The sequence below is a fragment of the Gallinula chloropus genome (assembly GCF_964237585.1).
Source record: "Gallinula chloropus genome assembly, chromosome: 23".
Lineage (NCBI taxonomy): Eukaryota > Metazoa > Chordata > Aves > Gruiformes > Rallidae > Gallinula > Gallinula chloropus.
Window position 1 is genome coordinate 4,236,793 of NC_140108.1, and position 25,960 is coordinate 4,262,752.

The following is a 25,960-nucleotide window of genomic DNA, read 5'->3' on the forward strand; positions in this document are numbered from 1 at the left end:
AAACCCAAGGGAAATCCCAAGTTTATCCTGCCCTTGCTTCAACTGCCTTTCCCTGTGGTGAGCAGCTCGATTTCTAAGCAGCAGCATGACAGAGTTCTGTGCAGAGCCTGCAACAGCCCATAAATCAGCGTGTTTTCAAACAAGAAGCTGTTCCCACCTATTGCTCCCAAAAGCTGCCAGCACTCCCAGAGCCAGAGGGTTTCAGAAGCTGACACCTCTTTGCTCCTGTGAGCACAGTGGCCAAGGAACCCGGTGGCAGATCTCAGGAAAGCCAGAGGAAACTTGGGAGAAGCTGCAGCGGAGCGGAGCTTGTGCTGCTCGCAGTGCCCAGCCCTGCTGCTGTCATGCAACCCCTCCTCCCTCTGCTGCTCAGGAGCATTTGCCTGGAGCTGGGAATCGCGCTGGCTGAGCTAGGAAGTTTGAGCATGGCTCCCAGAGGGCTGAGAACCTGGAGATCCCAAACTCCTGCAGACCTGGGAGCTGACACACATTCTGGGAGCCATCTGCTTTCCAAACCCTTGGGCTCGGCTAAGGACAGGGCAGACGCTGCTCAAAGGCACTCACACCTGGGAGGATCTCTCTCTGGATTCTACCACTGCTAGCAGAGCTCTGCAGAGCTCCTCACATCCTCAGAAGGGAGGGAAAAAAAGAAGAGAGGAAGAAATCTTCGGAACAGCGAGAGACGCTGAAGTGGGGAGTGGAAGGAGGCAGTTTCTCCCCTCCTTCTCTGTTTACAAGAAAGGAGTTGCCCAACCTGGTCATGAGACTTTTCCATACTTCCCAAGGCAAGCTCCTGAAGTTGTGGCACTGCACCTCTGAGAGCTAAGGGTAGCCTAGCCCAGAGCAGCCCCAGCAGCACAGCCCCAGTGCAGACAACCTGGTGGGCACAGGAGATGGAGAATGAGGTTGGGAAATCTGTGGACAATCAAATGGACAAATACATGTAATAATTTGGAAGGTTTTTTTTATCTGTCTCTGCTTTCATTCTACTTCCTTTTTTCTCCTTGATCTGTCATGCATTTATCTCACACTGATTCAGCTGTGCTGTTAATTCTTTCTTGCCCTCCCCTCCTCAATTTAGAGTTACAATAATGGGGAAATCAGAAAGTCAAATGGATATTGTGGAAAAATCAACAAAATCTGTGAAGAAATCCTGGAACTTTGTGGCAATCGGTCTGGCTGTCTTGCTGCTCCTCATGACTTGTGCAGTGGTCGCCCTGGTGATCCTGTATGCCAGCAGCAGAGGTAAGGAACCTGTGAATAATTCTTTCCTCTGCAGACAGTGTTAAGTCTTTTTGCAGAGCTAAAGGAAAACAAAGATACAGAGAGACAGTGAAGTCGCCTCTGTGAGGGATCTGGCTCTCTCTGCATTGTTCCCAGCTCAAGCACAGGGAGGATTATGTTAGATTTTACTTCATTTTTAAGTTATGGCATGTAAAATTCTGTGTTTTTAAATGATGCAGTGTGGTTTATTGAATTCAGTGTTGTTTTGAAAAGGGGAGAAGAATGTTGTGCTGTTTTAGAGGGGAAGGTGAGCATCTGTGTGACAGTAATTGACATCCCATAATTTATAGGAGCCTGAGTCAACATTCATTACTGCCAGGAGTTGGAAAGCAACAGCTGCTTAGCAGAGCTAAAGGGGGGGTTGCTTAGTGCAGTGTGAAAGGGCTTCAAACACACACACACCCATCCCCAAACAACCCCCCCCAACAGCAGCACGCTGCTGAGGCTGGGGAGAGCATCAGGCAGTGCGATCTCTCGGTGGGCTTTGGCTCAGGAACCTGAGGACAAGGCACAGCACTTTGGGTGCTTCTCCTCCCAGTATTACCTGTGGGGCTCCCTGACCCTCAGCCAGGACTCCCCACTAACACACCAAATGCAGAGTCCCCTTTAAAAATTCTGTAACCTGATTTGTAGCAGCACCTGCCTCCTGGTTGTCACATCCATGAATCCCTCTTGGATTCAGAGCTCTGTTAAAACACTGAGAAATAAATTAAGGCATCTGAAAAGCAGAACTGAAGCATTAGTTTTCTCCTTGCAGCTTCTGCATCCCCTGGCTGCACTGAACTGCTTTCCTCAGCACTGCACAACTCCCAGTAATAATTCTTAAGAAAAGCCTTTTTATTGTTATTCCTTTTGCTACCAGCAACTGAATGTTACCAGCAGTTGCTCAGTGTGAGGTGAAATCTGAGTGTTTGGGATTCACAATACTCATCAGAAAGTTGCTTGTGTTTCTGCTATTAGCTCAGGAGACAAAAATTCCCCTGAGCTAGGTCCTAGGGGAGGAGTTTCTGTATCAGAATACAGAGCTCTGCAGGATTTTGTTGCTTGTGGGCATAAAGGGTTTGAAAATGTCACTCTACATTTTGCTGCTTGGGTTCAGATCAGAATTCAGGTATTAATAATACTTGCCCAAATGTTGGGGTGTCATCCACATCCCCAAAAAGAATCTGTGCACCCAAACCAAGTGCCAACTATTTACATACATTTGATGACAGACTTGTCTGTGAGAAAGCACTTCCAAAACCTAAATATTTTGCCAGCTCATATCAGCAGTTAAACTTTCCCTGGAAACGTTTCCTGGATTCGAGCGATCCTGAGCACAGAGAGCTGGATGCTGCACCCTGTGCAGCTCACAGCTCCTCCTGGCTGCTTCCTCATGCCTTCAAGGAGTGGTTTCAGCACCGACCTAGAGGCAGCTTCTCCTTCTCTCACTTTACATTTAAATATATATTTGAACTACTGCAACAGGAGACACTGAGATGTACTCAGCCCAGAGCAGCCACAAGCTTCGAGTAGTTCACAGGTAGGAACTGAGCAGCAGGAGCTTCATGCTACACCATCTTATTGATGAGCACCTATACTCACTATGTGGGTCTAATGCTGAGAAGGCAAGTGCTCTGCAGTGCCACGAGTGAGCAATCCTGCAGACAGGAGTATTTTGTGCCTTGAAAGGTTTTGTCCAAACACTGCACTTGGTTCTGTTCCCATACCCAGTGCTCAGGCAGAAGGCTGAAGTCTCTCTCAATCTTACCATGTGAAGAGCACATATTGCTCAACACTGTGTAACACAAACATAAACCCTACGTAGCAGCTGGGAAAAAGAACCATAGCTGAGCAGCATCACTGTGATTGATCCAAGAATGTTATTGGGATTCCCAGTTTCACCCAAATACAAATTCTGAGGTGTGTATGGGACACTGGATTGTTCACCAAGAGCAGATTCAGATTTGCTGCTTCACCTTTCTACATCCTTCATCAGGAGGACACTATCCAGCTAAACATAACTCATTTTTAGAAGCCTAAAGGAAAATTAGAAGGATTACCTGGCCTGCCCTATTTAATACATGAAGGTTTACATAGGTTTTGCAGCTCAGGGAATATATTTTGGTTCTCTCTTGTATGCAGCTTACAGAAGAGCATTGTTGTGCATGAAACAGGCCTCTGGCTACAGCAATAATGATGCAAGACATGTTAATACTCATTTTCATCTATATTCCCAGACAACAAAACCACTGAAGCTCTCTCAGCAATGCAGTTGTGTAGCTCTAGAAGCAGCTTGGGGATTGTTGACAATAAAGCCTGGTCTAGATAAGCTCAAAGAAAACATAGCAAGAATAGCAGAGTAATATTTGGGTGATCATAGGAAGAGAAGCAGACAGAACTGAAATCATTTCTGAGTCTGAATGCAGCATGCTCTCAATCTTCCCATCACACCCACACATACATCTTCGCAGTCTTTTCACAGCTCTCAGCTCTGCTCTACAAATATTTACCAAACTCCCAATCCCATCACTTGCTGGAAAGGTTACAGCCTAGAGAGATTTCCACACCGACTGTAGGTGACACATCAAGTCACAGTCAGCAACTCCTCCAGACAACTTGAGAGTTACAAACAACTTACATTCTCACCTAACTGCTGGTCCTGACTCCTCCAAAGCCATGTTAGTGGTTTAATGGATATTTTACTCACTGTCTAGCTTCCAAGTTTGCTGTGTTTCACACAAGTCTCTGATAGAAGGGGAGAGGGCACACTTACACCCCTGTGCTATTAGGCAAGCTACACACTGATGAGCAAAGACATGGAGCAGTTGGACTAAGCAGCACCTGGGAGTGGATTTCCAAGGGCCACGCTGTGCTCCTGCATTCCCAGGGCTGTGAACATGATTAATGCAGTAATCATGTAGGAGTCACAAGAACCTGCTGACCAGGGGCAGGATCTGAACTAGTCACTGGTCCACTACGTTAAGTAAAACAGGGCAGTGCTGGTTGTATCTCAGAGCCAGGTTGGCTTGGGTCTTTGTTGGGGGGGTACTGAGGCATAAAAGAGATAATTGATAGAAAAACAAAGGAGCCACTTTTAGACGTAAACTGAGAGCCCCTCACAAGCCATTCCTAATTATCTGGCTTTGTGGCAGAGTTTCAGAGCCCTGAGTGTGCAGCCACAACTTCAAAACAGATTTGGCTTCCCTGCTGCTACAGCTCAGTTACATCTTCCCAGTCACAAGGTCCTTCTGAATGTGGGGAGTTAGAGGCTTGGTGAAAGCAGTGGGGTTTCAGAAGCTGAAGTTTGACATTGTCAGGTTATATTAAAGAGAGAAGCTTTGATTTAAAAAATAGAGAAGAGACAACAAGCTTCAGCTGAGTCCTGCCTGGCCCCTGAGAAGGGTTGAGCAGCACAGCACACTTGGAGTACAGTTCTGTCTTTTTCCCCTTGCCCATTGCTATTTTTGGGAAGATTTCCATGGACATTTGAACTACTGGGCTTGTTTGCCCCCAAATATATATTTTTTTAAAATACCCTGAGCTTTTGGGTTCTTTTATTTTAAAATTGGAGAGTTTAGGAACCTCCACAAATTGAGTTTGCTTCACCTGGCACAAGAGAGAAAAGCCAAAGCTCTGTGAGAAGCTTCACATAGTTTGCTCATCCCATGTTCAGCTTGCTAGACACTGCACTATAATCAGGCATGTAGTTATTCTAATGCAGATCTACTCCCACACAGCACGACAGCACTCAGCTGAACCCTGGATGCTACATTCCCAATCACAGTGGGGGCTTTTTATGTTGCTTCCACTGATGAACTTCAAAGCCCTCTGTTCTTCCCCACTGTTTTATTTCTATCTGAATGACTGTAATCTTGTTTGCTCTCATGTAAAACACTTGTTTTCATTGGAAGGATTTTTTTTTTTAATAAATCTTTTCTGCAAACTTCCTAGTGTAAGGACAAAAACCTAATGAAACACATGTTTACTCCTGTGGGACACTAAGGGAGTCAAGGTTTTGTGCTGCAGTGTGGAACCAAGTAGTTGTCCATTTAGCATGAGTCAATATTACTCTAATCCTCTTGCACAAGTGGAAAATTAAAACAGCAAAATGAGCTTCCTTGTGTCCAGGGCCAAGGCCACTCATCAGGCTGGGGTGCTCAGATACCTCCCGTGCCAGTTCTACCATGAACAGCACAGAAAGGTGACCAGCATCACACAGTCACTTCAGTACTCAGCGTAAGGAGTTACGTGTCCATGCGCAGAGGCTTCAGTGTGAGTCTGCAGCGGGACCTGGGACTCCAAATTAGCATCAAGACCCTCTGTAGTTACTGCCAAACTTCTCACTTTTGCTTCTGCTCCCTCAGATTCCTTATCACATCACTCCTTCTCTGTGGACTGACACCAGCAAGTCATGGAGGTCCTCAGCATGCCCAAGGGTGATTGCTTTCAGGCTGCTGAGTGCTCAGTGGAACTGAGCCATGCTCTTAAGGGAATGAAATCCCTATTTTACTGGAGGTGTGCACATGTCACATCTGCAACACCTGATCCTAGTACACCTGGTAGCTCTGAGAACAGCTTGTACTACCCTTACTCTGATCTACTACTTGGAGTACTGAGATACATGGAGATGACTGATAACAGCTTTACCTGACTTTCCCAGGCTCATCCCAAAGGCAGAACACAGACTTGAGCATAGGTCCAGAGTCCTTGCACACCTCTTCATCAGCCCAAAACATTCCTGATCAGGGAGCAGCCTCTGCTGAGCAGCAAGGAGTAACTGCAAAGGGCATAGCTGAAGTTCTGACCATGCACAGGTCTGTTAAGTGATCATCATCCCCTCCTTACAGAAGTAAAACTCATTTCTTAAATCTGATCTTTGTGACTCAGAGCAGTGTGAGAGCAGCAATCCAGCTATGGGCTTTTGTCCCTTGTTTAAGCCTCTCAGTCACAGTGACTTTGAAGATCATGAAAGAGCTCAGATGCTCAAAGCCTCTCAGCAGATTGCCTGGAAAGGGATATCAGACCCTGTGGAGACAGCAGGCAGAAAACCCCCAAACAAACCCTGGTCTTGTTCTCTTTCCAGGAGAATTAAAACTCACTGGCAAGATCCTTGTAATACATTTTCCTCCCAAATCTGCAGCTATTTATTGACAGTTGTTATTTGGGAGCCTGTGCTGGCACTACTATTGACTCGCTTGCTCAAAAACTAAACAAAGTTGTCACAGAGGTTGGGCTGCTGGTGAGTGACCTTGGCAGCAATTTCTTTCCAAAACAACTAATTCCATCTGCTCTCTTGTTTGCCTCCCTGCAGGCACTCACTACGGGACAAATTCAGGCACTGTGTGTACCACACCAGGATGTGTTACAGCAGGTAAGGAGTGTCACTAGGAGGGATTCCTGCAGAGGTGGCTGGGGTGTTTATTGAGAGGGGAAGAAATCCAGAACCTATTCTTGTTTCTCCTTCATGTACCTTTCTTGATCACCAGGAATATCATTCCTAAGGAAGTAGCACAGGAGAATTGCCAGTGAGGTCAAGGAGTTTGCTGGCTCTGACCTGAACCACAGGGATGTGCTTTTGACTGACACTATCTGTGTGTGATGTACCAAATAATCCCCCCAATTCATTCCACACATGGAGATGCTCACCTTTTTTGGCATCTAATTGCACACCCCTATTATGTGCAATGAAGACAAGACTCCAGCACTGATGCTCTCAGGGGCCCCCAGCCACACTTACAGCATCAGTCAGTCCCTGAGCTAAGGCCCTGGCAGGCACCTAGCAGCACACTCCAGCAAGTGTCTGCTGTCAGATGTTCCTTGCATTTTCAAGCAGAAATTAGGCTCTTTTGAGTCATAATACCTGAGCCTTACCATCTATAAGCAGCATAAATAACAGGCCACCTTGCCAGGTAGCTCCTTGACAGGCTTTGGTAGTCCCAGAGGTTGCTGGGCAGTCTGTGGAATTCAACTCTCCAATTTTGATACCTAGCTGCTAGAATAATTCAGAACATGGACCCAACAGCTGACCCTTGCAAGGATTTTTACCAGTATGCCTGTGGGGGCTGGCTGAACCGGCACGTCATCCCAGAAACCAGCTCCAGATACAGCATTTTTGACATCCTGCGAGATGAGCTGGAGATCGTCCTGAAAGGTAGGACTGGGGTTACTCTGCCCTTGGTTATGTGCTTACATTTAGTTTCAGATGTTATTTACTGCACATTATACATAACAATAAACTTTGAAAAGTGTCAGTTGTGATTCCCCCCATCCCCCCCTTTCCCCTGGTCCTTTAATCTCTGCATCTCTTACTACAGCCATTTTGTGGGAACATCCTGTACCCACTAAAAATTAGCTGTAGGTGATTGGGTACCAACTTCAAAAGCAGCAGGACAAGCCATATGCATGTTCTTCCTGACACTTTTTCCATTAATAGCTCCTTTAAAGAGCACTCTAATTTCACAGTAATTGAAGCCTACAATAACCAGTATTTATCATAGCCCTGAATCCTCTCTGATTTCTATGAAAAGATCAAAGCTCTCCAGGGCAAAGAAAAAATAACCTCACTGCAATGGTTGCTTCCCCAGGTGTGCTGGAAACTTCAGATCAAGGGGACAGAGAAGCATTTCAGAAAGCTAAAATACTTTACAAGTCATGCATGAATGAGAGTGAGTCTCCTCTTCTTCCATTGATTCTCCCGTTCAATACCAAACGTACAAAGTACCAGTGTACTTTTAAGCCAGAGTCCAGTCAATACCTATCTAATCTGCATGGCCTTGCCTGGAAAGCTTATCTGCAGGTGAATGAAGGTGCCTGGGTCCATCATTAAGGCTGTCTGTATATGTTCTGGGATGTAAAAACAACAGCTCTTGGTTACCTGGTACCAATGTAAAGCCTTCCCCTCTAAACACAACAACAGGTCCCATTTTATCCTTTCCAGACCCAGTCAGAGTCAGTACTGAAGTCAACAGAAGTATTTTCATTACTTCTCTAAAAGTCAGAGTAGGAGACAGATGATTTTGTGGTATCTTATTTTCTGCAATTCACTTTTAAACTGCCAGGCTCATTACCTATTTTTCATCTTTTTTCCCCAATGAAAACAGCATCATATTTGTTTCTCCTGTCTCAGGTCTTATAGAGCAACGAGGTTCATTGCCTCTACTAGAGGCCCTGACAGTGGTTGGAGATTGGCCAGTGGCTTCTGCAGACTGGAATAAGACCAGAGGTAATGGTGTGCTGAAGGAGTTAAGCCAGAATTACTTACTGTGCTAAGGAGACTACCCTCATTGAACTAGGTCCTCTCAGCTTTTGCTTCATAAACAACAAGTCCATCAGAATAAGATGCACACATTTAATACTGATACTCTAAGATCATTTTCCTATACAGTGTGCATTTGAAGACAGTTCAGAAGCCTAAAGAACCAGCACAAATAAGGAACCAAAAGCAGTATAACCAGTGTAACTGTGTTCCAGTGCTTGTTCTAAACCCCAAGTATATATGCCCATGTGCCTAACTAGGCAAGGTCACGGTGATTTGCACTATGCATAGGCAACTGCATATACATTTATTAATCAGTTACTGATCAATTATCCTATTCATACATTAATCAGATACTTTACATCACTGGGCAGATAAGGCCAGCAAGAATAGGCTGGCAATTTCTAGCCACTGTGGGAACGTTCTGCACATCCCATCCAGTGTAGTTCTAAACTATTTCAGCAATAAGCTTGCAAGCCATACAACTTAGTCCAGATACAGCCTGATAAATACCATATCTTTTTCCTTTTCTGTCCCAGAGCCAGATTGGAGCATGGAAGAAAAACTCTCCATAATGAACTCCAGATTTAACAAGCGTGTCCTCATTGACATGTTCGTGTGGAACGACGACCGGGATTCCAGCAGACACATCATTTATGTAAGAAAAAAAATCACAGGGAATTATTTATGGGCCAGAATCATATGGCTGTGTAGTCATTTACACTGCATACAGCTTGGCTTGACAGAAGTCAGTGGGTATGCACGATACAGGGGAAGGTATGCAACAGTTCACCAGTTCTGTATCCCCAGTGGCAGATCTGTCTCAGGGTCATACTGGGAAGCATTTTATGGCAGCATAATTTTTGTTTCAGTTAAAGAAATAAAAGTCAATGGACCTTTCTGATTTACAGCACTTAAGGACTGTAAATTCTTGTGACACACAAAACGATAGTGAGGCTTAATATACAGCAGGAAACCATGTAAATAATATTTCAGAGTCTGCTTGTGCATGGGCCAGCCCTCAAGTCAAGCTACTTCTTTTCCAAGTTGTTTAACCTTATTCTTAGATCTCAATTCTAACAGAAAGATTTTGCTTTATAATACATGCTAAGAATCCATCCTGACCTTATTTGGAAAGGCAGAGACAAAAGTTGCACCTTCCATCCCCCCAGTTCCTAGAAAGCTGAAGTCCTTTGGTCAGAGTGCACTATTGTCCTTCCAACACCAAGGATGGCACACACAGCATCCTGTGCTGCCTTCCAAGGACACCTTTGGACAGCATCAGTTTCTGTTCATCACTAACATAAGACATGTATGATTTCCTTCAGATTGACCAGCCAAGTTTAGGAATGCCATCCAGGGATTACTACTTTAATGGGGGCAACTATCAGAGAGTAAGTGTTCCTTCTCATTTATTTACTATGTGCTACTAAAGCATTTTTATCATTTATCCCTGTTTTCTAAAACCCAAATAGCTGCATCTTCATGTTATGTAATAGTCAGACTGTGACATCCACTGCTACATTTTTTCCTTGTTATGCCAAATTTCTGTTAAGTTTACAAGAGGACCAAACAACTGCATTCTCTCCACAATCATTGTGTTTCATAGCTTCAAATAGTCATCTTTGGAGTGCAGTTATCATGGACTGACTTGATCTTCTTCTAAACCATTGGCTCTGGCTACTATTTCACAAGTTACTGGAAAGATGGATTATAGATATGGAAGAATTGTCATACTGGTTCAAATAATACCCCAAAGAACACCAAAACATGCAGGGTTTTTCATGTGTTAAGAGGAAAAAAGTTAAATAATAGAAGTGGTTTGCAGAGAGCAACAAAAGATGCTGAATTAATGGAACAGATACTCAGCAAGCAAGAATCTGCTGCCACTTACTCCTCCCTTTCCCCAAAATTACATGAAAATTGAGAGATTATTTTCTAGCTGCTTTTCTCTGCCAGTGCTCAGAACAAAAGTGTGAGGGTTTCTGTAAATGCATACAAAGCTGTTAGAAAGATACCCAGATAATTTATCAGTTTCCAAGATAAACATACTGCTTCAGTACACTTTATTTTCCTCAATTATGTCATACTAACAAGAGTATTTGCAGCCTAACATCAAACTCATTTTCCTAACAGGAATGGAAGGGAACACAGAGCAACAACAGTGAGCATTTCAGGCTCCTTTGTCTAGTGCCTGTGCAGACAGAGGAAAACATCAGGGAGATTAGTGTTCTTGCTTCAATATATTTGTCTGTATTCTTATATATAGTCCAAAATACAGCCCTGGGAAGTTTGAGATTACTTCACACCTTCTGCACACTGTTGTAAACTGTCAACTTGTTTTGTATCATGAGACATTAACACAGAGTCCATGCAGTTGTGCTGGGAACTGCAGCTAGCTGCTGGAACTAGGATTGTACTCTGCAAGTGTCACCTATGTAGAGGCAGTCACAGTAGAAGAGAGGGATATTTTTGCATCACTGCAAAAGCATCAGGCTTAGATTGACTTGTATGAGGTAGAAAAATCAGGTACAGTGCACAGACTATCCTAAATTAGCAGAAGAAAGCAGCATTGCTTAATATGTTTTTAATTTGAAGCTACACAGCAGCAGGGCTAAGGCTGTGTTTTTAATCTTAATGAATAAGGAGGAGACACAACCCCTTTCTACTTGCTATTTAACAGCTCACTTCCCACAGACAATGAACCAAACTGATGACCCAAACTCCCCCCTGTGCTTAGTCCAGCATCTTTTGGCAAAGCTCCTACTGAGGCCTGGGGGAGTCTGGCCTGATTAAGGCCTCAGTATTCAGCCTAAAAGCACAAATCATCATGTAAGTGCCCAGACTCAATTTCACAACAGTTACTGTATTTATCTGGTTTTGAGGTCTATGGAGGAAGACAGGTATGCAAGAAAAATAGGTAGTATTAAACTGGATCAGAGATCAGAGCTCCCTCAGCAGTCAAATATCTTTTCAAGGTCCACTCTGAGACATGAATCACAGCCATACCCTCCTGTCTGAAACAAAGCAAAGGTATCACTGGGATCCATGTGAGACACAGCTTTTCTTTCAGACTGTAAAAACAGACTTTAGAAGATTTGTGGTATTACTTCCAGAGAACTTAAACCTTCTATGTTTACCCTGGTATTTTGGCTTGTAGGACCCCCTGTTCCCATAACACACCTCAAAGGACATGAGTTAGCCAGAGAGATGGATTGTAAAGCTAAAATAACAAACCCAATGTTTTCCTGACTGAGAGGTGGCAGCCAGGAAACCTGTTCTTCACGATGTGTCTCACATGGGCAGGTGAGAGAAGCCTATCTGCAGTTCATGATCACCATCGCCAAGATGATCCGGGAAGACAAGAACCTGTCTAAGGATGATTCCTTTGTCCAGGAGGAAATGGCCAAGGTCATGGAGCTTGAAACAGAGATTGCAAATGTGAGTACAGAAATTGAGAAGGGGAAAGAGTCTCTTACTCTTCTTGTGCAGCAGTTTTCAACACAGTATTAAAAACATGGTCTAGAAGAAAGCAGGAGAAAGACACCTTCTTAAGCCATGAGCAGCCCAGAAGTCAGTCTCTGCATGTATAATTATGTCTACTGTATACACAGCTACTATGTCTGCCCTAGACCTAGTCATAGTTATTTTTGGAAGTCCCCTAAAGTAAGATAATCTATCTTCTACACATCCACTGTGATAACACCAGGGCTAGCTCACATGCATTCTCAGAGGTCTACAGCACCCAGAAAAACCTCTAGGTCTTCTATTCTGAAAAGGATAGAGTGAACTACATGATTAAACCTATTTCTGAAACATTGAATGGGGGCACTGTGCTCCTATACTGAAATTTAGAAAGCAGCACTGGACATCAAATGATTTCTTTTCCAAAATCAACTGTTTTATTTCATAATATTTGGGCATATATGTGCACATGCATGCAGTTTCAGCCATTGCCACTTGTGTCAGTTGATTCAAGTAACAACCTTGTGAATGTCTTCAGGCAACTACCCCAACAGAAGAAAGGCATGATGTAACCTTGCTGTACAACAAGATGACCTTAAAAGAGCTACAGGAAAAGTTTGCATTGAATGTAAGTGTTTAATGAGCAGTCTAATTTTCAGCCTCCTTTTGTTACCATGCCAATTCAAAATGGCTTTGTGAATTTATCAGTGATGCAACCAAGAGCTATAAAGTCATTCCCATTCTTAGTTTTATCTTCAGAGCCTCTTAAAAAGCATTGTTCAACTGAACAACACTACAACTACATTTAGTCCCACAGTAACTGTCTGGACATTCCGCAGTCTAAGTCACTTAAACACCTGGCATTGGTATATGTCTTTCTCTCTGCCTAGGAATTTAACTGGACATTCTTCATCCAAGGTGTCATGTCTTCAGTAAGCATTCAAGTTGACCCAGAAGAAGAGGTGGTTGTATATGGCATGCCCTATCTGCAAGAGCTGAAAGCTATTATCTCAAAGTACTCAGCAAGGTAAGGAAACCAGAGAATATTGAAGACAAAGGCACAGAAGTACTGTGGAAATGTAAGTTCCTGGGGACAATTGCTGGTTCTGCCAGAGCTGCTGTGAGGTGGCACCATTTCACTGTAAAGTGAGGATAACATCTCCTAACGTCCTGGGGTACCAAAGTACCATGATACAAGGTGTCTCACCTGGTCAGAAAAGATTAAATGGGAAGAAAAGGGAATGACTTACCACAGGCTTATCCTAGTTCTCTCCAAGAGTGTAACAAGAGATATTAAATGAATCTCTGAACAGACACAGTAGTACAGTCTGAGTGCCTCCACAGTCAGCTTGTTAAATAAGTCACCTGGAGGTGCTGTGAGACCAATGGCTGGCAGCAATCATTTCCTTTATCTCCATTGGAAATTAAGATCCCCTTCAGACTCTCCACACTGGTGTTGCTTTTCTGTAATCCCATGTGGGGATTCAACTCAGCTTTGCCTTCCCACACAGCACCATCCAGAACTACCTCATTTGGCGACTGGTAATCGACCGAGTCAGCAGCTTGAGTCGGCGTTTCAAGGATGCTCGGGCCAGCTACAGGAAGGTATTTCTTCTCTTCCTAAAGACACTGTAGGTTGAAATATTGGAATAGAGTCTGAGTCATCAAATTAAGTCCTTGTATTTACAAGGACATTGTTATGTCACACAATCCCCAAACAAATCTAAGGGCAGCAATGGAAACCTGTGTCTTAGGTTAACATCTTCTTTAGGCAATTATCTTATGCATGAGCATAGTTAATCCTGTGTCTTTTTTGCATCCAGGCACTTTATGGGACAACGCTGGAAGAAGCCCGCTGGAGGGAGTGTGTGAGTTATGTCAACAACAACATGGAGAACGCAGTGGGAGCCATGTATGTTAGGGAGACATTTGCTGGTGAGAGCAAGAGGATGGTAGGTAGTTTACCCTTTGTACTATTGTACACCCACAGTGCCTACAGTGCCCATTCCCCTCCATCTGATCTCCCAACCTGTTTTATCTGTTAAAGGCATCAACCAGCCAAGACTCACAAGGCATAAGAACTCATTTACAATGCTCTTTTAAGTGCAGAGTACCACATTTTAGAGTGTAGAGTTTAGGGACATCACCTCTCAGTAAGAATCTTTGCACCCATCCTTAGTGGTGCCTGGGGAAAAGAGCATTGAAGTGATTCATGTCTCCCTGCCTCTCTTGCAGGTCCGGGATTTAATCGATAAGATTCGGGAGGTGTTCATTGAAACGCTGGATGAGCTGCAGTGGATGGATGAGGCATCCAAAGAGAAAGCTCGAGAGAAGGTCAGAGAGAACAAACAGCTTCAGTATTCCATCCTGAATATGAAGTCTCTGTAGCATCACTGTTCCCAGCTCCCCTACAGATGAAAGGAAAAACACTTCATGTTCACTATCCTATTACATTGTCTTTTTAATCCTTTCTTTGCTCACCCCATTTTTATTTCCTTCAATGGGTCTTGTGTTCCATGCTATGAATAGGCAGCCCCTTTTCAGTGCTCTGTGGAGACTGGAAAAGGGGCAATGGCTGCAACTTGGAGCATAGGAAGTTCCCCACCAACATGGGGAAGAACTTTTCCCCAGTGAGGGTGAGGGAGCCCTGGGACAGGCTGCCCAGGGGTGTGGAGTCTCCTTCTCTGGAGATATTCCAGCCCTGTCTGGACACCGACCTGTGTGACCTGTCCTAGGGAGCTGCTTTGGCAGGGGGTTGGACCCGATGAGCTCTCCAGGTCCCTTCCAACCCCTGTGATTCTGTGGTACCCAATACATCAGCTAGAGTATCCAAATACAATGCATCCCCCCAAAAAAAATTTCAGATTTTTGACTTTAAGATCAACAGCAAGGAAAAAAAGCACTAAATGAAGGTTAAGCCAAATCACTGTTGGGTGGGGCTACAAGATCTGCAAGTCTCCTGTATATTCTCCTAGAATATACAGGACTGTATATTCCATATAAAATAAACCACATAAAACCTCACTGGACAGTAGACTGCTGTTGAACAAGGTCCTTAAATGCTTCAATTCAGTTTCCCACAAGCAGGTAGACAGTAGCAATAGACAGTTTGAACTATTATATGTATTGAAACTTTAAAAAAACCCACCATCAAACTGAATTAAGAAGGAACATTAAACTCTTTTCTTTTAGGCAATGGCAATTAAAGAACAAATCGGCTATCCAGATTATATCTTGGAAGATCAGAATGAAAAACTGGATCAGGAATATGCCAATGTAAGTATGCTGTGCATACCTCAACAGAAAATCCTAGACTCACTTCCTTGCCAGTTGGAATACTTATACCTGTGCAGTTTCAGTTGCCAAATAACCAGCCAGCACACAACTCTGTTGATCATTTCATACATAAACTCATGCAGAAAACTATCTATTAAGCAATACCTTGCAATCAAAACATAGATGTTTCTTAAAAATACATTCAATTCCTCTTTCTGCACAGCTTACTAATATACTTGGGTATCTGTTTCTGTAGTTAAACTTCAGTGAACACAATTACTTTGAGAACATTCTGGAAAACCTGAGAGCTGGAGCCCAAAAGAGCCTGAAAAAGCTTCGTGAGAGAGTTGACCAAGATGTGTAAGTCTCCAGGCTGCACCAAGACAGTCTAAACTCTGCAATAAGGGGTATTGTGTTTGAGTCATATGCTGCAGATAGCTGAGAATGCTATCTCTAGATAGCTAGAGTCTGAGATCTTTAATTCCAGGAAATTAAGTAGTTCTTTTGCCACTTGTGGTAGGAATCTATCCCATTCTCTCGAAACCTCTCTAATCCTTCATCAAGTTGCTTTACATCCAGATATTACATCGAAGCTACTTAACACAAAAGCAGTGACAGATCTTCCTGACAGCTCATCAAGGAGGAGATTAGATAAGCAATATCAGGAGCTTCTGAAAAGCTTATAGTCAGGGGAAAAAGCTTGCAATATTCCAGCCAGAACTCTGCTGGAAGCATGCCCAGTCTTGGGGAAGTTGAACACCAGACCTATTTCATACCTATTTCCAGCCAATCACATCACACTGCACCTAGTAAAGTATAAATGTATTTTTCAGGCAGTTCCTGTCATAGGTGCAGCCTGGCTGCATCACCATCCCTTCTTTAACTCCATGACCACATGCAGAGTAAGTCTCAGGGCTCAGCCTGCTTGGCCCTAGTGTTACCTCAGTTTACCACACTTGGGTAAATCCCCAGCTAGCACTAGTCTTAAATCAGCCACACAAAAGTAGCACATCCATAAACTGTTACTAACAGCTCCAATGGAGTTGGCATCACTAACCAGTAAGAACCATTACTACACTAGGAAGACTCCTTCAGTCCTACAAGTGTGGTTTAGCTCCTGCCAAGTCCACAACATAGATGCAAGCCAGGGCTTCTGGGATGTTTGCTCAACAACAAATGCCAAGCTGAACTTTTACTAGTCCTCCTGGCTGTGTTGGAGGTGTCCAGGTCAGGCAGTTCAGGCAAAGCTACTGGCAGATAGGCTGTAACAGAGGGCAGGAATAAGAAAGCTAATACCAACTTGATGCATTGTTCACAAGTAGGAGCCCAGCTTGGGTGATGGTGGGAGAGATTGTTTTGAGACAAAGAAAACAGATTCTAGTAAGAATTTCAAACAGCTCTTCACAGAAGGTAAAATAAAACAAAGTTAACAAGCAAGCAAACAAAAACTCTCCAAAGGGAAGCATTAGTCAAGTTAATTGTCACAAAGCCTACTTATTTTTTCCTATCCCTCTTCCTGCAAGGTGGTTTTAACTCAAAATGTGAGCATGCAATGCAGACACTTAGAAGCCTCCAGTGAATTACTGATGAATAATTCACCAGTGGAGTCTTCTCATCAGGCTAGCAGACAACAGCACTTTTCTGCTTCCTCATTTCTTGAGCACTCATGGTTCTCTTTATAGCAAAAACTCTTGATTAGCATTGGTCATCTTAATCCACAAGCTGTGTTACAGGCTGTAGAAGGCAGCAAAAGCATTTCTCACTTCACCTTGGCATTGCTTTGGATGCAGGGCACCCATAGATGAGACACCATTTGGTATTAGTATTTCTTTACAGCTGTGTTCCATGGCATCCTTCATCCCCAGCTCAATTCTGTCCCTATCTGCAGGCTGTTATTTTTTTTAAGATAATAATTTACTAAAAATAACATCAAAAAACCAAACCCATGACTAACTGTTCACAACATTCCCTTGTAGGTGGATAATTGGAGCTGCTGTGGTCAATGCATTCTACTCCCCCAACCGCAACCAGATCGGTAGGTTTGCAACAATTTTCATCATCTGCATGGAACTAATTGATGACTTTTTGCACTGCAGCAGCACAAGACTGTTCTCTAGAGGCAAACCCACCTCACCAAGTCCTGGGTAAGGCAGCCAGGCTGGTCTTTTCAAGCAGTGGCTTTGGTGAGGAACAACCTGCTTACCCCCATGCACACACACGTGGCAGGCACACCTCATGTGCTGAAATCAGAACAGCCTCCTGTTTGAAAGCTGTAACTGCTACTACAGGAGCAGCAGCTCCAGAGAGCAGAGGATGCTCACAGTGTGTTCTGAGCTGTTTGTACTCGTGTTGACAGACTCCCTTTCTAGTAACTAGCACTTACTCAAATGCCCAGACTGCCCAGTACATCTGCTATTCAAGCCCTGCCAAACACCGTAAGAGGAAAAGCCCACACCTTCCTTAAACCAGAGCAGCTGTACCCTGCTCACAGGGCAAAGGCTGGAAGTGGAAAGCACAACCAACAGTCACAAGGGAAAACAGAGCTAATTGCTAAAAAGCAGAAACATCCCAAGTGCTCAGAACTGAGCCCTCCAGCCTCATCAGAAAGAGATTGTTCTTTTTGTGTAGCTTCCACTTACCCCTTATTGCAAACGCTGTAAAAATCAGGACCAGTCCTTCAGCTGCAGCCAGGTACCCCTTTAGTTTGCAACTAGAAGCTCTGGCTGTGCTCAGGCTCCCTATTTATCCACAGTGGTTTTCTGCTGATCATCATCAGCTGTGAGCCAGCCTCCCAGGCAGTAACTCAAACCTTAAAGACAACTGGTACCTCTACAACTTTGCCCTCACAAGTAATATGGAAGTAACTGGTTTAAATAACTTGAATATCCAAGCCTAGCTACCCACAGGAGTGTAGGTGGCAGTTAAATCCTGTTTCTTCCTGTCTCTAGTCATTTTCCACACAGAGACAGTGCCCTGCTTCTGTCTTCCTGCAGTTTGTCCTACCTATCTCTCTCCAAAATTGTATGGATAAACCCTCCTATATAGTCAAAAATGGTTTTGTCTCTAAAGGAAATATTTCTACATCATTTCAGTATCTCACTTCTTACCAATTAATTCTATCTTATTACAATGAATTGCTTGCAGTTTTAATTCCTCTAGAAGAGAATGTGCTTTTCATCTTATGTACGTGGGATGAATAAATCCCACTGACTCTGTGTGAGGCTTTTGCCAGTAAACTGGGGAAGGACACATGTCCTCCTGCCCCCTCTGCCCAGACTGGCATCCAAGTGCACTTGGTGGTCTGTGGGAGTTACTACTGTGCACGTTTTACACACTGAGTATTGTTGGTACTCAGCATATGATTGCTACCCTTTCTTTCACAGAGGTAAAGCAGTAAAACACCCATTAGTTCCCCTATGAAATGGCTCATAAACACAAACTGTACCTGTCTCCAAAAGACAGTTCTTGAACATTTTGGTCCTGACTTGCTGCAGGGTACAGTATAGAGCAAATCAGGCTGGAGGTGAAATGCAAGTGATGATTGGTTCTCAAACAAGGAGACAGTGTAGGTGCAGATGTGCTGAATTCAACAGGTATTACTGTCTCATCTGCCCTTTATCAAGAGAGGAACGATTTCACATGAGGAGGCATGATGTGGTTTCTAATCCCTTTGTATTTTATGTCCCTTCCTGCTCTTTAAAGCAAGCAATGTCTGCAAGGTACACAAAAATAAAGCTTCCTTACAGCATCTCCCTCTCTCTTCCCTCTCTGCAGTTTTTCCTGCTGGGATTCTGCAGCCCCCCTTCTTCAGCAAACACCAGCCACAGGCCCTGAACTTTGGAGGGATCGGGATGGTTATTGGGCATGAAATTACTCATGGGTTTGATGACAATGGTGAGAAGATAACTGAGAAAGCATTATTCTTTCAGCTGCAGTCGTTACTCTGCAAGAAATCACAGTTACACTCTGCTGGGACTGAGGTACCCATGCAAATGTGATCCTGTACCTGCTAAGCCACTTTCTGGGAGAGATCAAACTGTGCCTGTTCTGTGGAGCATGTTGCAGTGGGTAGTTCATGAACTACACAGGTCACATGAGCAATAAGCAGATGTTAAAACCAAGTTAAGTCCATGATGATTCTCTGGAAAAGCTGTTATTTTCACAGCCCCATCAGACTGGCCATCCAGTGCCAGCAGATATGCTGGCTCCTGATGTAGAGTGAAACCTGTGAGCTGTGTCCTTGGGAGAGAAGAGCTGGCAGGAGGGTCTCAAATCACAGCAGGGGTTTTTTTCCAACATCAATGTTTGAAGTAAATTGAGTTTATTGTCTTTCTAGAACACTAAGTAAAATAGTTCTGGGCAAAACCTCACTTCTGGTACCCTGGGTTTTCTCAGTGTGTTTTTTAATGTTAATTAAGCTTGTGCAGATTCCACATAAACACACAATCTGGCCTCAGAAATCCAGATCTATAGCAAATAAAAAGCATGCTGTAGCCAGAAAGCTGAGAATACAAACACCAGAACTGCAATCCCAGCTTTCACCTGATGTGACAGAGTAATTCTCCATGAATCTCAGTTCTCACCTGGACATACAGAAGGTGGTGGTAAGTTTTGTTACGTGATGATTGGAAATAAAACTCAGCCTTAGTGCTGTGACTGAAATAATGGCTGCTGACTAACAGGAGCTCAGGGAACAGAGGATGAGAGGTGAAAGCACTGCAGTTGATCTTGTCTGTTCCCTTCTGCCAAAGCAGAATCAACTGTGCCAAGACCATTTCTGCTGAATTTCTGTAGCACAGACCACATCAATCAAGGGAGGAAAGAGGGGAAGATGTGCAGCTCTCAAATGAATAAGAAACATGTGCTGCACTGGGCGAGCGCTCACTCAATGTACACCCACTTAAAACTACCCCTTTTTCTTGGCTTTTCCTACAGGCAGGAACTTTGATAAAGATGGGAACATGTTTGACTGGTGGAGCAATTTCTCAGCTATGCACTTCAAGGAGCAGTCTCGCTGCATGGTGTATCAGTACGGGAACTACACGTGGCAGCTGGCAGGAGGGCAGAACGTAAGGCAACCCAACAGCCATTTCCACACCACTGGTGTTCTGAACAGAAAAACAATGAGCATGAATGGAGAATAAACATAACCACCTCCCCCCACACCCCCCCATACTGCAGGCTAATTGTTCTGTAAATAAGATACAAGAGTCGATGCTTGTTGGGGATCCTAGCACAGCCTGGAAGAACAGTGTTACCTGTGTGTGGTTGGGTTGATAGTGACCTGGCCCCATGTGTGCTTTTGCTGCCACACCCTGTGAGGGGTTTTTGCAAGGGGAGGGAAATCTGGTGTTTCTTACTGTATTTCTGCCCAGCAGCCCCTATTCTGATCCTGCTGTACCTGCATGTACTCTCTCTATTCTAATCTGCAGCTTTAACCCTATTAACTTCTTATTTTCATTCTCTCCTTTCTTTGCCCCAGCACAAAGTCACTGCTTCCCTCTGTTCCAGACATGGCTGGCTGTCTGTGATGTATGACTCTGCTTCAGCTTGTCCTTCTTAGGGTTGCTGATGTTACTGACTCTGGAGTAAGTGAATGCTGATTCTTTTACAGGTCAGTGGAATAAGCACGTTAGGAGAAAACATTGCAGATAATGGAGGAGTCCGACAGGCTTACAAGGTAACTAAATACACCATGAGCAAACTTCACCCCCAGGATTCAGCAATGGGGTTACCAGTTCATTAAACAGTTGAGAATTAACATGTTATTGCCATAATCAAACATTTGAAGCCTCAATCATGCATCTAGAAGCTTATGTCTCTGTGGATCCAACCCCAGTATGGGACTGCTGGCATTCTTGCACCCCGGAGAACACCTCATTCTCCTGGCTGTATGGCACAGGGCTTGATGCTGCATATTTCTGTCTCAGGTAAACCAGGGCAAGGCTCAGGAATAGGCTCAGTATTAGCTAGGAGTAAGGCACAACACCCTTGATTCTGCAAATGGCAGCTACAGCTTGAAACAGCCTGTCACATGGCAACAGAGCACTCATTTCTTGGCAACACAGTTTGGTGATATCATGAAGCAGCACAAGTGTTTTATCCAAGTTTATTTCTCTCACACTTTTCATCTTTGATCCCAAAAGTGACATGTCAGGTAGGATGCCAAAGGAAGAGGTGGAAATGGCATCTCTTTCCTGAGAGGGGTACAGATCACACCTACCAAAACATCCGTCTCTGAAAGCCCAGCTCCTTGTGTTGCTTCCTTCACGTGTTCTGTAAGCTTTAGGAAAATAACCCAAAGCCAGTCCCTTCTCCTTCCTGCTATTTATCTCTCCTGCAGCTAGGCAGCAGAACAGAAGTGCCAGGCCTGATCATCTCAGCACTGCCTGCCTCTGCCAGGGTGAGAGGCAGCTCCACCAGCCACTTGTTTTCAAAACAAGAGAAATGCAACAGATACTTCAGAGCACTGCACTCAGCTTCCAGATTTGGGGACATCCAGTATTTTTAGTCCCCCAGGTTTACAAACCATCCCTAGGAACACAGTACTTGCCAGCACAAAGGCTCCTTCTCCATGGAGCTCAGGTGTGAGTGTGGAATGGCCTTTGCTACCAATAATCCTAACAGATACCATGGTAAAACCCTCTTCTCTCTGCTGCTTTGAATACAGCAGCAGTCAGGGGTGTTTAGGGAAGAACATCCTGAATTTTCAGCAATCTAAACTGGCGATTCTGCCCCTGAGGGACACCATTCAAATTAATTACTTTATTAAAGCAAATGTGTACTTCATTCTGAAAGCTCTCAGGGGGGTGGTAGGGTAGTGTGGTGTGACATGAAGTGCAGAATCCTCTGCTGTTCCATGGGGCTGAATGTATTGTTACCCTCAGCCTTGCCTTTTGTGTTTTGTGTGCTTTGGGACCAGCTCAGCAACTAAGAGGATAAGGTAATAGGAGGTTTGAAATCAGCCCACAGGAGGGACACATTAACTTGTCTCCATTATGTCAATATAGCTAAAAAAAGAAAATTGGCCAATTAATGGGTAACAATAAGGGGTAATGGATTTAACATTGAGCAAGGTTATTATCTGCTATTTTATGAACAGTTACCTGAAGAGATAAAAATCATCACCACAGATCTGTAGAGAAGAATTTTAACACTTCATTTCCAGATACAAATTCCTATAGAAAAGGCCATGGGGAAGCTGATCATGTTCCTTCCAGCTGGAGTCAGGGGAATTCAGTCTCCATAGTGTCAGGGATTTACTAAATGTCACCAGCTCCACTTAAACATGACACTAGCAGTCACACTGTGTCCTGCTTGCTTGCTGAGCCACAATCCCCACCCAGTACTCCATTGGGTGGTGGGATACCTGTCACTAAAACAGCCCCTGCCAGCTTCCCAAGGAGATTCCAAATAGATCTGTAACAGCTCCATAAGGAACATGTGTGGCTTCTTGCAGTGGAGGCCAGCTGGCCAAGATAACTACTGCTCTAACACTCCACCTCTGTGTAAGAGTCAGGTACTTCTCCCTGGTTTAGAACAGGTTTCAGTTCAGAGATTGCTGTATTGAACTCACATTCAGCTTCTTACCTTTGTGGTTTGGATTTTTATGGGAAAGTCAGAGTGCTTATGATGTGCTTCTTCCTAAAACTAGCTGTACTCTTTGTATTAGAAAGTTTTTATAACCTAGAAAAATACAGAAGAGAGGACATGTTGGGTTGATACACATTGTGACTGACCATTCAGAATGCCCATCCTGTGCTTCTCTGAATTGAATCTATCATCATTTCTAGGCCTACTTAAAGTGGCTGGAGTGGGAAGGGAAGGAGCCAAAGTTGCCTGGACTGAATCTGTCCCACAAGCAGCTTTTCTTCCTCAACTTTGCCCAGGTAAGACACTGGGATGCAGCCACTACAGGCTTCAGGAAAGTACAAACTGGCTCACCATTTCCTATAAATATTGGTTCCACTGACACTTATGAGAAGGCTCCTTTCGCTTGTGATGCAGACAGGGTTTCATCTGGATTTTAACATGTGCTGGAGAAAACCAAATGCCTGAGAAACACCAAGTCAGCAGCCCTGACACAGGAATGCAGCACACTCAGGTCACAGGTGATGCTACAGATTCCACTCCCCTTCCTCTAGACTGCTTCATTACAGCCCAGGATCAAGAAGTTTGCTGAGCTGAATTTCACCCTTTGGCCTGGATGAGAACCCCCCATATGCTGGCACTGTTGGAGTAACCAGTACTTGTCAGTAACTCCAGTATCAGCCAGCACACTTGGTGTCGGGCCTCAGACACTCAGCCTCCAACTCCTCTGCTTGAGGAAACTCGTGTGTGAAATCATGAGCTCATATACCTATCCCAGAGCATTGGATCTTGATCCAAGAACTTGGTAAAATTAAAACTAGTTAGGAAATAATTGTATCTATTCTGCCTCCTCCATAAAATGTGCTGTGAGTGTATTGTAGTGAAGTGGGATGGCTCTCAGGAAAAGCAGCACAAAGGTCCCCAAAATGAATTCCCTTTAATCCTGACCCACTAATGATTAATCCTCCTTGTCTAGGTTTGGTGTGGTTCCTACAGACCAGAATATGCTAGCCAGTCAATAAAGACAGATGTCCACAGCCCTCTGAAGTACAGGTGGGTTTTATGAGCTGATTTCCTAAACGGTAACTCGCAGGGTTCAACCCATTGCACCAACAGAGTGCAGAGGCCAGAGGGGCTCGCTGCTGGCAGCCACATTCGGACAGAGCAGGTAAATCCAGGGGAACATTCAGAATTTTTCAGAGCTTGAAGGGCCCTGCTGAAGAGTTCACTCTGCTTTACCCAGCCTAGTGGACTGGCCAGTCTGTAGACACTGGCCCAGAACCCGCTTACTGTGGGCTTTGCTTCTTCCAGCATTTCACTGATGTGAGCTATGTTCTTCTTGCATAAAACATCCTCTGTGCTGAGACTGGAATTGAGTTACGAGACTCAAAATCACTTCACAGACGTGGCTTTCTGTTTTTCAGGGCAATAAAGTTCATGTTCCTTCTCTCTGTGTAGGGTGCTGGGGTCTTTGCAGAACTTTGAAGCCTTCTCAGAGGCGTTCCACTGTAAAAGGGGCACAGCCATGCACCCTGCAGAGACGTGCCGAGTGTGGTAACCACAAAGAACACTGGCAGAGAACGATGCTCACTCTGGCGACGCCACGAACCCACCTTGCCAGCGACGTGCCTGGTGTTCTCCCATGCAGTCACAGCCAAGGCTAATGGTGCAGCTCCTGTAGTGGGAATCAAGGGACCGGCGCAGCCCTGGAGCTGGCGCAGCGGCGCTGGGACGCTCACAGGTCTCTGGGTGACTGACGGGCCGTGCCACAGCCACCGGAGCAGAGATGACTGTTGCAACAATATCCTGACTGTTACAAAGACACTGCATCAGGGTTATAAAGACTAATTCTTAAATAAAAAGCAAAACCAACACACTCCTACATTTCTATTTTTCGGAAAAGAACAGTAATTTTAATATCTTCCACCTCCTGAGGCTCTGCTGACCCGTTCCAGATGTTTCCGTCACCTTTTTCCAGTATCCTGATTCGGTTTCTGGTGCATTCTTCCCAAATTCAGGTTGGAGCTAAGTTCAACCCTCGTGCTGTCTGTACACTTGCACTTTGATTCCCGCTTTGTTGTGAGAGATTGCTGTTTGTCTCTGTCTGCTGCCACGTGAGCTGTGTGTTAAGATGCCTGTGGGCTGCTCACCTCACGCCAAGCTGCACTCTCCTACTGCACCTGAGTCCCTCTGCTCCAAAGAACAACTGTAACGTGGCATTACAGGGAGGTAGGATGAGATATATCACATTTTGAGGAGTCCAGCCCTGTGCTCATGGTTAAAAAGCCGGGGTCCCTCCCTGCAGAGATCTATTTAAAGTTATGCTTATTCTTGTAGAAAGTGTATAAAATACTTTTTACCAAATAGTGAACATGTATCCATGGAAACAGTTATGCTGGTTTTAATCCTGTGCCTTTCTGTTTTGCCACAGGCTGTTTTTCAGCATTGACATCTGAAAATGTAAAAAGCATTAATTTTTGTTTAATAAAAAAAAGAAATCACAGTAGCCAATTCAGTGAGCAGTTCACTACAGAGAGGCTGGGGGGGGAGGTTTCCTGGGCAAGTGTTCTCATACAATGAGAATATTTTAAGTTGCCAACGCTTAACAGTGAATTTTAACTACTCCTTGAGCAAATGCATTTCTTTCTAGCACAGAAATCCCTGGAAAGCAAAGCAGGAACTCCCAGTGCTTGGCTTGTGAAGTGCCGAATCCTACTGTTCGTTTCCTTCACGGAGTTCGTTAGTGCAGCACTAGCCAGGAAGGTTGGATCACCTCAACTACAGGGAAGGGGCTGAGAATCACTGAGCTGCAGCTCTGCCCTGGGAGATGGCCCAGTGAATTATTCCAGGCATTGGCAGCACGAGCTGGCTAAATCATGGAATGAAACCCTCCTGGTTTTCACCTGTGTTTCACCCACTGAAGGGAAACCAGTCTACAGGTAAATTGCTGCTCTCCCTGCAGCTGGGAATATTGACCTGGTTTCAACAAATACATAGTTCAGTTACATTTTATCTCCATCTTAAGAGTACTCTGGGAAGATAACTTTTCTCAGAGCAGCAGTGCTACCTCAGGGATTAATTGCTCTTCTTCTTTTCCTAAATTGACCT

General features: G+C 44.3%; 1 protein-coding gene across 1 annotated transcript; it reads left to right on the plus strand.

The window, feature by feature from the left end:
- Nucleotides 1–893: 893 nt before the first annotated feature.
- MMEL1 (membrane metalloendopeptidase like 1) lies at nt 894–24,473 on the plus strand (the record flags this gene model as incomplete). Its single annotated transcript, XM_084274587.1, has 23 exons — nt 894–943; nt 1,082–1,245; nt 6,578–6,637; nt 7,256–7,417; nt 7,851–7,931; nt 8,393–8,488; nt 9,061–9,179; nt 9,850–9,915; nt 11,828–11,962; nt 12,525–12,614; nt 12,877–13,013; nt 13,498–13,591; nt 13,810–13,938; nt 14,222–14,320; nt 15,179–15,262; nt 15,519–15,622; nt 17,239–17,297; nt 19,037–19,156; nt 20,198–20,331; nt 20,877–20,942; nt 23,056–23,151; nt 23,829–23,905; nt 24,311–24,473. 23 exons carry the CDS (start codon nt 894–896, stop codon nt 24,408–24,410), a joined length of 2,322 nt encoding a protein of 773 aa, XP_084130713.1. The 3' UTR covers nt 24,411–24,473.
- Nucleotides 24,474–25,960: the final 1,487 nt, after the last annotated feature.